This window comes from Phyllostomus discolor, chromosome 8 (assembly GCF_004126475.2).
Source record: "Phyllostomus discolor isolate MPI-MPIP mPhyDis1 chromosome 8, mPhyDis1.pri.v3, whole genome shotgun sequence".
In the NCBI taxonomy this organism is placed as follows: Eukaryota; Metazoa; Chordata; class Mammalia; order Chiroptera; family Phyllostomidae; genus Phyllostomus; species Phyllostomus discolor.
In genome coordinates, this window is record NC_040910.2 from 39,592,948 (window position 1) to 39,606,470 (window position 13,523).

General features: G+C 54.9%; 1 protein-coding gene across 6 annotated transcripts; it reads left to right on the plus strand.

Moving 5' to 3' along the window:
* Nucleotides 1-6,488: 6,488 nt before the first annotated feature.
* SHD (Src homology 2 domain containing transforming protein D) lies at nucleotides 6,489-13,069 on the plus strand. Of its 6 annotated transcripts, none has more exons than XM_036032201.1 (7): nucleotides 6,489-6,769; nucleotides 7,113-7,859; nucleotides 9,139-9,244; nucleotides 9,323-9,511; nucleotides 10,239-10,362; nucleotides 11,486-11,605; nucleotides 11,809-12,650. In XM_036032201.1, exons 2-7 carry the CDS (start codon nucleotides 7,572-7,574, stop codon nucleotides 11,939-11,941), a joined length of 960 nt encoding a protein of 319 aa, XP_035888094.1. In that variant the 5' UTR covers nucleotides 6,489-6,769; nucleotides 7,113-7,571; the 3' UTR covers nucleotides 11,942-12,650. The 6 variants fall into 6 exon arrangements, with proteins under 6 accessions (XP_035888094.1, XP_035888092.1, XP_035888095.1 ...); XM_036032199.1 differs by lacking the exon at nucleotides 11,809-12,650 and adding an exon at nucleotides 12,658-13,069 and having other exon boundaries at nucleotides 6,490-6,578; XM_028520984.2 differs by lacking the exon at nucleotides 11,809-12,650 and adding an exon at nucleotides 12,658-13,069 and having other exon boundaries at nucleotides 6,492-6,769.
* Nucleotides 13,070-13,523: the final 454 nt, after the last annotated feature.

Sequence of the window (13,523 nt, forward strand, 5' to 3'; positions counted from 1 at the left end):
AGGTAGGGGCTGACCTTGCCCTGCACCATTTGGAAAACCCCAGGGCAGATGCACCCAGTGGGAAGCTACAGAACACATCAGAGCACCACCATCCTGCCCCTGCACAGCTGATCCTCCACAGAGGGCAGAGGGTGGTAGTCAGTGGTCACAGCCAATCCTTGCAGCAGACTGCCCTGGGTAAATCCTTCCATTGACCTGCCAACAACAACCAAGGCTCAACTACAAAAGGAGGGTGTACTCAGTCCACAGGAAAGGCATACACTGAGTACCCAGCTTGGGTGCCAGGGGAGGCCGTGCCACTGGACCCTACAGGACACCTACTACATTAGGCCACACTACCAAGACATGGAGTAAAAGCAGCTCTACCTAATACATAGAAATACAGGGAGACTGCTGAAATGAGGAGACAAAGAAACATGGCCCAAATGAAAGAAGACATCAAAACTCCAGGGAAAAAAGCTAAACAAAATGGAGATAAGCAATCTATCAGATTCAGAATCAAAACACTGGTTATAAGGATGCTCAAGGAACTTAGTCAGGACCTCAACAACATAAAAAAGACCCAGTCAAAATGAAGGATACACTAATTGGAATAAAGAACAATTTACAGGGAAACAGTAGTAGAATAGATGGAGCCGAGAATCAAATCAATGATTTGGAACATAAGGAAGCAAAAAACAACTAATCAGAACAAGAAGAAAAAAGAGCAAAAAAAATGAGGGTAGTATAAGGAGCCTCTGGGACATCCTCAAGTGGTCCAACATTCACATCACAGGGGGGTCCAGAAGGAGAAGAGAAAGAGCAAGAAATTAGAAATCTACTAAAAAAAAATAGTGAAAGAAAATGTCCCTAATTTGGTGAAGGAAATAGACCTAGAAGTCCAGGAAGCACAGAGAGTCCCAAACAAGATGGATACAAAGAGGCCCACACCAAGACACATCATAATTAATATGCCAAAGGTTAAAGACAAAGAGAATCTTAAAAGCAGCAAGAGAAAAGAAGTTAGTTACCTACAGGGGAGTTCCCAAAAGACCTCATCTGATTTCTCAAAAGAAACTTTGCAGGCTAGAGGGGATTGGTAAGAAATACTCAAAGTCATGAAAAGCCAGGACCTACAGCCAAGATTGCTCTACCCAGCAAAGCTATCATTTAAAATCAAAGCGCAGATAAAGAGCTTCTCAGACAAGAAAAAACTAAAGGAGTTCATCATCACCAAACCATTACTATATGAAATGCTAAAGGGACATATTTGAGAAGAAGAAGAAGATCAAAACTATGAACAATAAAATGGCAATAAATACATACTTGTCAACAATTGAATCTATAAAACAAACTAAGCAAAGAAGAAGAACAGAGACAGAATCATGGATATGGAGAGCATTTTGATGGTTGCCAGATGGTGGGGGTTCTGGGGGAATGGGTGAGGAGGTGAGGGGATTCGGAAGTACAAATACATAGTCACAGAGTAGCCATGGGGATGTAAAGTACAGTAAAGGAAATGGAGCAGCCAAAGAACTCATTCATACGACCCATGGACATGAACAACGGTGGGGGGATTGCCTGAGGGAGTGGGGTGGTGCTGGGTGGAGGGGGTAAAGGGAGAAAAACCAGACAAGTGTGATAGCATAATCAATAAAATATAATTTTTAAAAAATATTTATTGAGCACCTACTATGAGCCCAGCTCTGTTTTAGGCCCTGGGGCTACAGCAGGTGAAGAAAAAGAGACAGTCTCCACTCATGAAGGTGTCGTTCTTGTTGGAACATGGGGGATATCATACAGTAAACATACCTAAATATAATCATGAAATGTAAACAAAATAATTGGGTACTGGAGGTGGTGATAACGATCATGGAAGTAAGACAGGGTAAGACACTTCTGAGGGGGCACCTTAAGGAGATGTGTTTACTGCCCATTTCTCCCTGAATGAGTAATCTAGTGCTACATAACAGATTATCCCAAGTTAGCAGCTGAAACCCACAGGCGTCTGCCGTGGTTTTGCCGGGGCCTCTGCATCAGGGTCTCTCACAGCCGTAATCGAGATGTCAGCCAGGGCTGGGGTCTCCCCTGAAGGCCTAAGCGGGACGTCTGCTTCCAAGCTCACGCATGTGGTGACAGAATTCAGTTCCTGACACATGGCCTCTTGGCCGGCGGTTGCCCCAGTCCCTGCCTGTGGTCCTTTCTCGCCATCGCTGGCTTTCTAAGACCAGCACAGGAAGAGTCTCCTGGAAGTGGCATTGACTCTGCCACATTCCTCTGATTGGAAGCAAGCCTCAGGACCCGGCCTCGTGTGAGTAGAGGGGGTTGTACGTGGGTGTCCCCCACCAGGAGGCTGGGGTCACTGGGGGCTACCTGAGGGTCTACCTGCCAGGCCCTCCCTGCGATCCACACTGAGCTCTGCAAGGGTCACGGTGATGAGCACGTCCCCAGCTCCGAAGACCATCCAGACTCTCGATGGGTGTTCGGTAAATGTCTGTGACCTGATGGAGTGGGAGTCTCCGCATCCACAGATGAGGTTGCTGAGGCCCAGGGAGGCCCTTGCTTCTGCCCACGCCCCACCACCCTCCCCAGCCCTCTACCTGCCTCTGGCAGTGTCTCCGTAATTCTTCTTCCCCTCAGGCTTTTGCACTTCTTCCTCCCACCCCGAGACCTGGGAGCAGTTTTGCTCTTGGCCTCTATTTCCTTATGGGGGATTCCAGGACGGAGCAAGCAGAGGGACAGCAACACATTTGGGGGCTGTCATGAGTGCAGACTCTCCTGGGTCTCTGCCTGCTCCCCACCCCACCCCACCCCCACACCACCACCTTTCCCCCTCTTCCCCTGGAGCACCCCCCAACGCATGCACGCACACTTGCTGTCTGGAGGCTACCCTCCCCCCTGCTGCTGACAGTCCCCTTTTCCCATGAGCTCCATGTCTGTCATCTGGTCCTCGGGAACTGTCAGGTCTCATCCAGAATCTCCGTCAACTCCCCTGGGGATTGCCTGGCTGCTGGAGCGGATCAGAGGGACTGGGGTAGAGATTGGCTGCCCCTGCAGCTGGAGCCTGGCTGAGCCCGGGCAAAGGAGACGAGGGGCTGCCCTCACCGTGGGCCGGGCACTACACCAAACTCCCCCCACACCGGAGCTCCCTGCCCACTCCCTCGGGCACACACTCCACCACTGCCCCATTTTGCAGAGGAGGGCAGGCTCCAAGGGCTTTGAGCTAGCGAAGGACAGGGCCTGGGCTTGAGACTACAAGGCTCCGAGGCTACACCTTTGATCACCAAGCTCTATGGACCGGGAGTCTCCGGGAGCTGGGCTGTGCCTCTGCATCAGGTTGGAGACTCATCACGACATGGCTATGCCTCTCCCATCAGACTGGGATCCCTAGAGGCAGGCTCATGCCTCCTCCATCAGACCGGTTTCCTGGAAGCCAGAGCCGTGCCTCGTGTCTCCTCCATCCACCAAACTGGGCACTTCAAAGGGCAGGATGGGTTTGTGTCTTCATCAGGGGCGGGGCATGGATCTCCCATCAGAGTAGAAGCTCCCAAAGTCAAAGCCCTGCCTCACCCGTCACACTGGGTGCTTCAGAGGGCAGGATCATGCCTTCCCGCTCAGACTGAGAGCCTAGTAAGGCACGCATGTGTGCCCTTCATCAGACTGGGGCTTCTGAGGCCAAGACCGTGTCTCCCCATCAGACTGTGTGTTAAGAAAGGCATGACTGTGTCTAGGAGCTTCTGAGGACAGACTGTCCCTCCTACCTGCTCTCAGGAGCTCCTAAGGCAGGGCCATGGCTCCTCCATCAGAACAGCAGTAAGCCGTCCCCACCACGTCCCCTCTGTCCTGGTACTTTGGCTCCCGCCCCCACTCCATATTTGATTTCCCAGGGGGGACAGAGATGCAGGCACAGTCCCAAGCCAGGGTCCCCATCAGGCTCCTTCCTGAGTTCCCATCCACCTTAAGTATATATTGAGCACCTACTTGCTCTATGCACTGGAATATTACTCGGCCATGAAAAGGAGTGAGGCACTGACACTCACTACAACACGGATGAGCCTTGAACACATGGCGCTCAGTGAGAGAAGCCAGATGCAAAAAGCCTGATAGCGTGTGATTCCATTTATGTAAAATGTCCAGAGCAGGCGTGATCACAGACACAAAGAGTGGGTTCACGGTTGCCATGGGCTGGAGATTTGGGAAAAATAAAAAATTACCACCAAATTTGGGGTGATAACATGTTCTGGAACTAGATAGTGGTGAGGGTTACACAATCTTCTGAATATACTAAAACCTACTGAAATGTACACTTTAAGTGGGTAAATTGTAAGGCATGTGAATTATATCTAAAAAAAAATAAGTGCCCCAGCCCTGGCTGGTGTGTCTCAGTGGACTGAGCACCAGCTTGCAAACCAGGGGGTTGCCAGTTCGATTCCCTGTCAGGGCATATGCCTGGGTTGTGAGCCAGGTCCCCAGTAGGGAGCAATTGAGAGGCAACCCCACATTGATGTTTCTCTCCCTCTCTTTCTCCCTCCCTCCCCCTCTCTAATAATAAATAAATAAAATCTTTTTTTTAAGTGCCTCAGACAGTGCCAGGCAATAAGTGCTCAACAGAGGTTAGCTGTGATGCTCCCACATCAAAGATGGGAGAACTGCCCGGGTCACTACCAAGGTCAGGTGGGAGGAGCCCCTGTTGAAATGCTCAGGGGAAGTGCTGGGGGAAGGGAGGTCGCCTCAGCCCAGGACCCCAGACCACAGACTTCCTTGCCTCTGTCCACCCAGTACCCGCTACGGGCATTGCTCCATGGCTCCCTCCACTCCAATCAGAAAGCCAAAGCCCACAAGGGTATGTGGCTCTACAGGACACACCTCAAGGTCACTGGACCCCCAGCCTGGCTCTCCTCCAGTCCGCCTCTTCCAGCTGCTTCCCGCACCCCCTCCCCATGCCTTGCCTGGCGGTGGAGGGGTAGCCCCAGGGGAAGCCAGCTCAAAAGCGCAGGGAAGTCAAATGCCGTTTGATTCTGCCTCCGGGGCCTCTCATTGCTATTCCTGACACAAACTGTAATTAGAGGGCCCCTTTCAAATATTTATACCTCAGACTCGTGTATTTATCTGACAGGGTGAGGACTCGGATTTGATAAGATATGTCATCAGCTCATCCCTGAGCCGAGCCCGGAATTACCTGGTGGCTGACAGAAAACAGGACTATTACCCGCCAGGCGGTCCCCAGGGGGGCTGCCTTGTCGCTGATCGCTGATCAGGCGTGGGCAGGGTTTGGCGGTGGCTGGGGGTGGGGGGTGGTTGGTGAGTGAACGTGCTTCAGGGGGGAGGACTGAGTTCAACAGGTTTGTGTTGGGTGACACAGCCAAAGTGAGATAGGGGAGGACACGGAGAAGCAAGCTCCTGCTTTGCCTTGTCAGCTCTGGCCCTCAGTTTTCGCACCTGGAAAATGGGGCTAGCAGTGGAGGGGAGATGGGGAACCACCGATTCCATTGGGACTCTGGTGGGCCTCTACTGCCACCCCAAGTCAGGCCATATCATAGCGTTCAGGGAGAAAAGAGCTGCAAGGTGGCTCTGAGCAAGCCTTTCAGCTTCGCTGTGCCTCAGTTTCCCCACCAGGAAACACTCCCTCTGGCAATCCTTCCTCTAGTTCTTTGGGGGTTTCCTATTAGAAGCCCCATTTTTCAAGCCAGGAAAGCAAGGTGCAGATGGCATACACATAGCCGGGGCGGGGCGGGGCGGGGGCGGGGGCGGGGGGCACTGTTCTCAGGGGCAGCTCACAGCGTAGTCAGCTGACTTCTGTCTGGTCCTCCCTCCCCTGCAAGCCATGGGCACCTGACCATACTGCAGGGCTGGGTCCCATCCTTCCTGACCACCCCTCTCTCATTCCAATGTTAGGGGGACTGAGCAAGCCCCCTCTTAAGGGGAAAGAAAAATGTGCTTATTCTGGAAGTGGCCAGAAGCCCCCTTTGCCTCTCTCACTCCCCCACAAACCTCTTCGCGTCCTGGCCCTGGCCCCAGGACAGCAGCAGCTGCCGGCAGGCAGCCGGGTCTGGCGAGACCCCTCTCATTTCTGCCCCCCCCCACCCCCACCCCCCCGCCTCCAGCCCCAGAAGCCACAAAGGGACAGATGCTGAGGACACTAGCCAGACACAGATACCATCTTCCTTCCCCTGGCCAGCTGCCCCAACCCTCTTCCCCATCCTACAATTAGTCCCCCTGGGGAGCCGGGTACGGAGAAGAGCCCTCTTGGGGGAGGGGAAGCCAGATACCGTCCCTTCTCTTGCCTCTCTTCAGCTGCGACAATATCGCTGCCGGTGACCTCTGCAACAATTTCCACACCTCCAATCTCCTGGTCAGTTTCTCCCTCGGATCCTGGTTCAATTTCAACCCACAGTAGTGGTCACTCTCACCCCCTCTGCTGGTCAGTTTGCCCCGTCTGGTGGTCAAGTCCAGCCCCCCATTTCCCGGCCATTTGCCACCTCCCGCCCGCCCGTCCCCCCGCCCCCCCCCCCCGCACCTCTCGCACTCCTGAAGGTCAGCCCGTGTCGGCTCCCTCCTCCCGCGCGTCTCGCTCGCCCCCACCAGCCTCGGCCCGCCGGGTCAGTGTCCAGCTGCCGCGGCCTCTGATCCCCCCTTCCTCCGTGGGCAGCGGGTCCCCTCCCTCCCCAGAACAGCTGAAGGTCTCAGGCACCTCCGAGGGGAACGCAGGAGGAGGGCAGCGGTGGGGAGAGCCGCGGAGGGGGAGGCGGAGGAGCCCTGACGTCGCTGCCCCGGGCACGGCCGGAGGCCGGTAGGGTCTGGGCGCCCGCCTGCGCGCCCCCTCCGCACAGTCCCACCCCGGGCAGCGCGCCGGCGGCGGAGGGTCAAGTCTCTTCGAAAACGTGAAGGGGGGTTGCGGGAGGTTTTATTTCCCTTTGTGCCGGTGGCTGGGGCCGGATCGCGGCGGCGGGGCTGGGGGCCGGAGGGTTGTGGCTCCCCGCGGAGCGGCCGGGAGCGCCACGAAGAGTGCTCCGCGTCGGGGTCGCTGCCCCGGGGGCCCAACTTTGGGCGGGGCGCCCGCGCCCCGGGGGAGCCCGCCCTCTGCCCTGAGAACCCAGGGGTCCGGGCTGAGCCGGGGCTGGGGGCGTCCACAGGCGGCGCTCTCCTCGACCCCTGGACCCCCGGAAGGGATCCCGGAGCTTCCCGGAGGCGGCTGGTGGTCGAGTCGCACACGGAGACCTCGCTGCCCGCGGAAACTCCGCGCGCGTCCGCGGCTGCCCCTCGCCCTGGTCGGACGGCCGCGCGAACGGCGTTCTGGAGCCTGCGGGGCCGCCCCTTCCCCGCGATTCTTCCAGAGCCAGGATAAGGTGGGCTTTGCGCCTCCTCCCTCCTCCGTCTCCCCCTTTTCTCTCCCTTTTACCCTCTTCTGAGCCCAGCCAAGGGGCACACCTGATCTTCCTCCTCCTCCTCCTTCTCTTCCCCCTCGGTCTCCTCCTCTTCTCTCCACCGGTCCTCCCCCTCCTCCCTGGGGGCTCTGCGGTGGAAAGGGGCCCGGAAGAGGGCATGTGCGTCCTCCTCTGGCAGTAGCCAGGTTTGGGGTGACGCGGGGCCAAATGGCCAAGTGGCTACGGGACTACTTGAGCTTTGGCGGTCGGAGGCCCCCTCCGCAGCCACCCACTCCCGACTACACGGAAAGCGACATCCTGCGGGCCTACCTGGAGCAGAAGAATCTGGACTTCGAGGACCCTTATGAGGATGCTGACAGCCGCCTGGAGCCGGACCCCGCGGGCCCAGGGGACTCCAAGTACGACTCTCCCAAGCACAGACTCATCAAGGTGGAGGCAGCCGACATGGCGGACATGGCCAGAGCCAAGGTCTTGCTGGGCAGTGCGGGGGCAGAGGTTCGTGGCTAAGTGTGGGAAGCCAGGTGGCCTCAGGAGACTGGGTGGGGAGGGCCAGGCTGGGCCCCTGGACTTTGGGGAACCTATTTAATGTGTGGCCCCAGGGACAGGCCAGGGTGCCAGCCAGATACTCCCCAGTCCTTCACCTGCTGGGCGAAGTTTGATGTCTGTCCCTTTTCAGTGCATCGTGCTGGTCACACCTGCCTCTCTGACTCCCCTGCTTTGGTCTCCTGTCCTCCGCCCCTGCCCCCAGCTTCCCTTTCTCTTGGCAGCTGGAAGGACCCTCCTCAAACAGGCCTGAGGGATTCCCACCCTATGGGGCACTGAAACATCCTCACCACTAGTCTTTGAACGCCCTCCGTTATTCTTCCCATTTTAGGGAAGTGGAAACTGAGGCTCACAGGAAAGAAGAGGAGCGACTTGCCTGAGCTCACGTGGCTCTAGCTCCAGACCTGCCTCCAGGGCCCATGCTTTTTGTAGTATTTTTCTTAGAGGATCTCTGCAAACCCTCAGCGGAGACAGAGGAGGCTTTGGGGAGGGTTAGGGGAGGCTGTGTTTGATTGATGGCACATAGAGAGGGAGGAGGGAACAGAGAGTCAAGACAGCATGGAATCAAAACCTGCCTCACACTAGCTCTGTGACCCTGAGTAAGGCACTTTCCCTCTCTGTGCATTGGCTTCCTTATCTATAAAATGCAGATAATGCGCTTACTGGGTGTTATATATTTACTTGTCAATATATGTAAAGCATTTAAAACAGTGCTGACAGCTGATAAACATTAAAATTATTGAAGGGGGGCCCTGGCTAGTGTGGGTCAGTGGATTGAGCGCAGGCCTGTGAACCAAAGGGTGGCCAGTTCGGTTCCCAGTCAGGGCACATGCCTGGGTTGAAGACCAGGTTCCCCAGTAGGGGGCGCTCGAGAGGCAACTGCACATTGATGTTTCTCCCTCCCTTCCCCTCTCTAAAAATAGATAAATAAAATCTTTAAAAATATAAAACTATTGAAGGAGGGAGGTGAGAGGATCTATATAGGGGAGGATCAGAGCTGTATGAAGGAGGAGAACAGGGGAAGCTGGCTTCTGTCTGTAAACATTTGTGGGTGGTAGACTCCCAACAACCTCCCCTCCCACCTCCCACAAACAAAGGGAGCTGCTGGGAGGGGATGCATCAGATGGCCCAGAGGGGGCAAGGCAGAGGGGGTACCATCACCCAGCAGAGAGTCTCCACAGCCAGGCTTGGTCTCCCTCCGCCTGTGCCCCTCCTTTCCTTCTCTCTCCAGTCAGAAGCTGACACGGAGTACTCTGACCCTTTTGATGCCCAGCCTCATCTGCCACCCCCAGATGATGGCTACATGGAACCCTATGATGCCCAGCGGGTTATGAGTGGTGAGTAAGCAGGGCTTGGGGGAAGACTACAGGGTCCCAGATGGGAGTGGGATCTGACCAGTGCCCTTGGTCTCCCAGAACTGCCTTGCAGGGCAGTGCAGCTGTATGACACTCCTTATGAGGAGCAGGATGGGGAGCCAGGAGACAAGCCTCTTTCAGGGCAGAAGCCTCGACAGAGCCGGCTGCCCCAGGAAGATGAACGGCCAGCGGATGAGTATGACCAGCCCTGGGAGTGGAAGAAAGACCACATCTCCAAGGCATTTGCAGGTGCTTCTCAAGAAGTCCAGACCTGGACTTCTAAATGCTTGAGTCTCTCTGTTTCCTGCTCTGGTCCCATCCCCTGTTCCAACTTACAAAGTAGACTCCAGTTACCAACCACTTTGGTAATTTGTTAATTCTCACTACAGTATGAATGACTGATAGTCATAAGTTCCTCTTCCCAGAAGAAACTAATCTTCCTTGGAAACAGAAACAAGATTGGGCAAGCTTGACTCTCTCTGAATCTCAGTTTCCTCTTCTATGAAAGGAGTAACAGGAAGGTCAGCTTTAAGAAATAAAATAGCTTGGACCAGGAGGAGTTGTACGAACCCAATTTTCCCCATAAGTTGTATCACTAGGAGGGGAATTTGGGTTATGTACCTCAGTTTACTTGTCTGTACATCGCAGGTTGTTTTCTAGTTCTGTGATTTGTCTGGAATGGGGCAGAACTTGCAAGCCACCACTCTAGCCACGCCTACTGCTCTCTGATTTGTCACTCATGGAACTGTTCCACCCATCTGTGACACCTGACTTACGGATGACCTCCTCCCTCCCTTTCTTCTGAAGGCCAATTGGTTGGTCCTGCACCAATTCTGCCCCAGCCCTAAGCCGAGCTCCTCCTCTCATGGATCCCATTGGTGCCTCCTTCCTACTGAGATTCTACTGGCTTACCCTGACTCCGCCCCTCCCAGGTACGTTGGACTTAAACATGTACTCTCTAACCCTCCCCTTCCAGTGCAGTTTGACAGTCCAGAGTGGGAAAGGACCCCCGGCCCTGCCAAGGAACTCCGGAGACCCCAACCCAGAAGTCCCCATCCCGCAGAGCGTGTGGACCCTGCTCTGCCCCTGGAGAAACAGCCGTGAGTGGGGAAACTGAAGATGAAAGAGTCGACTCTCTCCCAGCCCCATTCCAGCTACGGATTCCCGGGACTAGCAGGGGCTAGAGGAACTTAATCTATTCATTTATTCATTTCATTCATTTCTTCAGTAATCATCATTGGGCACCAGCCCTTGCTGTGTGCTAGACCACGTAGTTAGGTGCAAAGCAGAATCACATGGAGTCACACTTCCCTCTGGCATCAGACTCTGGGTTCAAATCCTGCTGTGTATTCCCTGGCTGTATGACCTTGAGCAAGTCACTTAACTTCTCTGAGCCTTGGTCTTAAAACCCCCAAGTTGGTACCTAGCTCAAACAGAGTAAAAGGGCATTTCCTTCCCTCCTTCACTGGAGTGGGGCTTATAAGCCTGAAAACAAAGAGGCAGAAATCATTCTCACCCCAGGACAAGACTGGGATAGAACTTGAAAGAACAGGATTTGAGGATGTCCCAACTTTGGGCAGGGGTGAGGTGCACAAACTGAAAAGGTTTGGGTCTTCTCCGTGTCCCTCCAGCTCCAGAGTCCTTGAGGGACTCCCTAAGCCCCCAGGTCCCAGCCCTGTGGGTGTATTTATGTCACGGTCATTCCCAGACCTCGTACGTGGGCAGTATAGACCTGGCTAATGGACACTGAAGCACAGGGTGAGAAGTTTATGCTCTGCAATTTGCTTTCAGTACACACAGCCATGAAGTCCCTGATGCTCATCTGTCTCTGAAACCTTGCTCACAACTGCTACCTCTCTTTGAGCACTTAAAGAAAAATATTAAGTAACAAAGGGTACCAGTGGGTGGGGATACAGGCTGTGGCAAATCCCATGACAGTGATACTCAGGTGACTCAGGTCGGGGAGTTAGGGAGGGCGCTGAACTCCCCGGCCCAGGGAGGCTGAGATCAGCATCGGGGTGACTGTCGGAGGTTGACAGCACCTCCACGTTGACCTAGGCTCTGCTGCCGCCCTGCAGAAACCAGGCTCCTCTTGAGAAACTCAAGGTCTTTTCTTTGGATTGCCTGGAGGTCAAAATCCTTTAACCAGCTGTGCCTGCACCAGACCCCGGGGTGTGTTGGAAGGGGAGTGCCCTTCCTGAGACATCTGCCCCCACACCCCAGGTGGTTTCACGGCCCTTTGAGCCGGGCAGATGCCGAGAACCTCCTCTTGCTCTGCAAGGAAGGCAGCTACCTTGTGCGGCTCAGTGAGACCAGCCCCCAAGACTGTTCCCTGTCCCTCAGGTGAGACCTTCAGGGACAGAAGGTCATAGGACTGCATGTATCGTGGTTTTGGGTTTATTTGGTGGGAGCAGAGGGATGTAGCTCCAGCAGCTAGTGGGCTGGGCTTTCAGGCCGATGGATGAGACTTATGGGACCTGTGAGTGGGATTTCCAGGGAGACTACAGGCAAAATTTTTACTGAGAATGAGCTCCCTGTCATGGTAGGTATGCAAGAAGATGGAGTGGAAGATCTAGGACTTCAGCGAGATGGAGAGCCAGATGCCCCAGTCCAAAAGTTAAAGTATATTCATTTGTGTCTTTCTGGGGCCAGGATCTGAGTGGCCCTGTAGGCATTTGAGTTGGAGACCCTGGTTCTACATGCTTCTCTGCTTAAGATTCTAAGCATGTCTGATCATACAACACTCCTAAGATTCTACTAGGCTTCTGACTGTGAGATTTCTAAAAGGCCAAGGCTGAAGAGGGCTTTGGAGGCAGGTTCAAATCTGGCCTCTACCACTTTCTAGCTGTGACCATAGCTGCATTGCTCAGCCTCTCTGAGCCTTGGTTTCCTCGTTTATGAATGGAGGGTAACAGCATCAACTTCTTGGCAATACTGCAATGATTAAACGGAAAAAATACATGAAAAAATGTTAAGAATAGTGCCCCAGAAACAGGAAGTACTTGACTCCTATTAATGATGTTGATGAAATGATCCCCCGGTTCTCCATGATTCCACCCACCAGAGACAGAACGGAAAGGGACCCCAGACAGGGGGTTCACTAGTAGGGAGGCCAGGCGCCGTCAGGAGGTTTGGAGAGAAAGTGCGGTTTGTGGTCCAGGGGAGGGAATGTCCCCTGGCAGGACCCCCAGCCTTCCTTGACGGGGCAAACATAGAAGGCATTGCTGCCATGGGGAGCAAGCCAACACCTTGGTACCAACTAGCTGTTTACCAGAAATATTTGGAGATGCCAGCCCCCGGCTGCTCGGGGCCATGGTGTGGGGTGGTTTCAGGGGTGGAGAGCATGCTGGGGTCTGTCTGGAGTGCTCAAGGCCCCCTGTGACTTTGTTCCCCAGAAGCAGCCAGGGCTTTCTGCATCTGAAGTTTGCGCGGACCCGAGAGAACCAGTTCGTGCTGGGGCAGCACAGCGGCCCCTTCGCCAGTGTGCCCGAGCTGGTGCTCCACTACAGCTCACGCCCACTACCCGTGCAGGGTGCTGAGCACCTGGCCCTGCTGTACCCCGTGGTCACCCAGAGCCCCTGCCCTGGAGCCTCTGCCCCCTGCCCGGCTCCGTGAGACTGAGATTCACTGGCTGCAAATGCTGGAGGTCTTTCAAGTCCTGGAGGAGGCCCAAAGGGAAGCCTGCCTACCCTTCCAGGCCCTGGGTCTTCATTAGGGCTTCCCTCTCGGTCCCCTTCGGGGTTCTAGGGTCCCGGATTGTGTCTGAAAGTCCTCCTCTGTCCTGGAAAATAAATAAGTTATTGTGTATTTCAAGTGTCCTTTCTGGGAGGCCGGGATCCCAGCCCCTGGGAAGGATGAAAAAGACCGACCCTTGGAGAGGGAAGGGCATCCCCAGCTCCTCATTTTGGGGACAGGGTTGGGGTTGGAGCCTGAATTGCTTTCAGGGAGGGACTAAAACTCTGAAAGCTGTAGACAGTGTAGACTCGCAGATAACAACGGAGAAGCCCAGAGAGGGCTCTCAGGCCAGCCCCACCCCCATCCAGCCCCTCCTCCTTATTAGGGCGGGCAGCTGAGGCTTGATGCTGCAGCTGAAAGGACATCTGTCCCCATGGAAACAGCAGAAGTGGGGGAGGGGAGCCGGCCTGGCTGGTGTCACTTCAAGGTGACTGTGGGGCAGGAGACCCCAGAGGCTGATAAATGCCAGGGAGTCCAATCTCCCTCCTCACCCCCACATCTCCACCCCCCCCCCCCCCCGCCCGTC